The 1,367-nt window shown below is 47.0% G+C and overlaps 1 protein-coding gene across 1 annotated transcript in view; it reads left to right on the plus strand.

Annotated features, from left to right (window-relative positions):
• The first annotated feature begins 484 nt into the window (after positions 1–484).
• Positions 485–1,367, plus strand: part of COPS8 (COP9 signalosome subunit 8) — a 23,328-nt gene continuing 22,445 nt past the window's right edge. Inside the window, 3 exon segments of the mRNA XM_030887603.1 lie at positions 485–678; positions 680–806; positions 808–982. Coding sequence (XP_030743463.1) covers positions 485–678; positions 680–806; positions 808–982 — 496 coding nt within the window.

A 1,367-nucleotide genomic window follows, 5' to 3' on the forward strand; every position in this document is an offset into this window, starting at 1 on the left:
AAGAGCATCATGCTTGGTAAAGTAGAGAGGCGCTGAAAATGAAGAACCTTGATGAGATGGATTGAAGCAGTAGCTGTGAAAATGAGCTCAAACATGACAGCAACTGTGAGACTGGTGCAAGACAGGGCAATGTTTCGTTCTATTGGGCATAGGGTTGCTGTGAGTCAGAATCCTCTCAACAGCATCAAACAACAACAAAATTTGGGGGGGGGGCATGTATATGATGCTACAAAGACAAACAACTGAGAAATAAAAACTGGGGAAAGGACTTTAACAGGGATTTAATATCACTCGAGATATTCAGATGGCCAAAAAGCACATGAAAAAATGCTTAATATTATTAGTCATTCTGAAGATTGGCCAAAACCCTATGAAAGATTATCTCACCTCCAACTAAAATGGCAATGATAAGGTTAAAGTCTGCAGCCTGGCTTTCTGGAAGGTGCAGTGGTGAGATGGGCAAGGTTGATGCCAGTTGATGAGGATGGCAGAAAGCGCCTTCAGTTTCAAAAAGTTACCAGAGCAGTTTGAGAACCAGGGGCTCAAGGCTCCTGGAGGTATTTCTAACGCACCAGTGTATGGGCAGCTTCTAGCTCTCTACCTGCTGCAAAACAATATGAATAATGCCAAGTTATCTTTGGAAAGGAATTCCGCTATCAAATCTGCCAATGCAGAGCTGTTCGGTGGGCCAGAGAATCTTACAGCGGGACATCCCAAGGATCTACACCACTATCAGCGCCCACCAGTGGTCAGAGGCTGTGCAACCCAACTTGGATGCGCTGAGAGACCTGACCCAGGGACGTACCCTTTGCGCTGGTCTACCAGGCATATACCTCCATTGTCCCTGATGATTTTCCTGCCTGCATTGAGCTCCCAATGGAAGAGGCCGTCAAAGGTGCGCTGGGGCAGGGCTGGCAGGCCAACTCCACCCAGGCTGTCTTGACCAAGAAGCCTGCTGTAGTAGTCCTGGACACTCTCTCCAGCAGGTTTAACCCCCTAGCTCTTTCCTCTATTTCCTTTTAGTTTCCTCTGGTCCCACTATCATGCTCAGCCTTCATTTGGGTTACAGTAATTCCTCTTGGCTACACTACCCTTGATCACATCCTACCAGGCCTCCTATACCTTCCTCACCACCAATTTGGATCACTTGTTGTTGCCTTGTCCCTGGGTTTGTTAACACCACTTCCTTTCCCCCGACCGCCCCTTCTCCTATGTCCCCCTGGAACTGTCAGTCTCGTTGTTTTCTCCTCCAGACTGTTCATCCAGCCTATCTTAGACAGACCTGCGGAGATAATAACATGCACAAAAACAAGACAGCAAAACCAAGCAACAAAAGAAAACAAAACAACAACAACAAAAAGCCAATG

The sequence above is a fragment of the Echinops telfairi genome, unplaced genomic scaffold, assembly GCF_000313985.2.
Source record: "Echinops telfairi isolate 266 unplaced genomic scaffold, ASM31398v2 ScPeMD7_7420;HRSCAF=8458, whole genome shotgun sequence".
In the NCBI taxonomy this organism is placed as follows: Eukaryota; Metazoa; Chordata; class Mammalia; order Afrosoricida; family Tenrecidae; genus Echinops; species Echinops telfairi.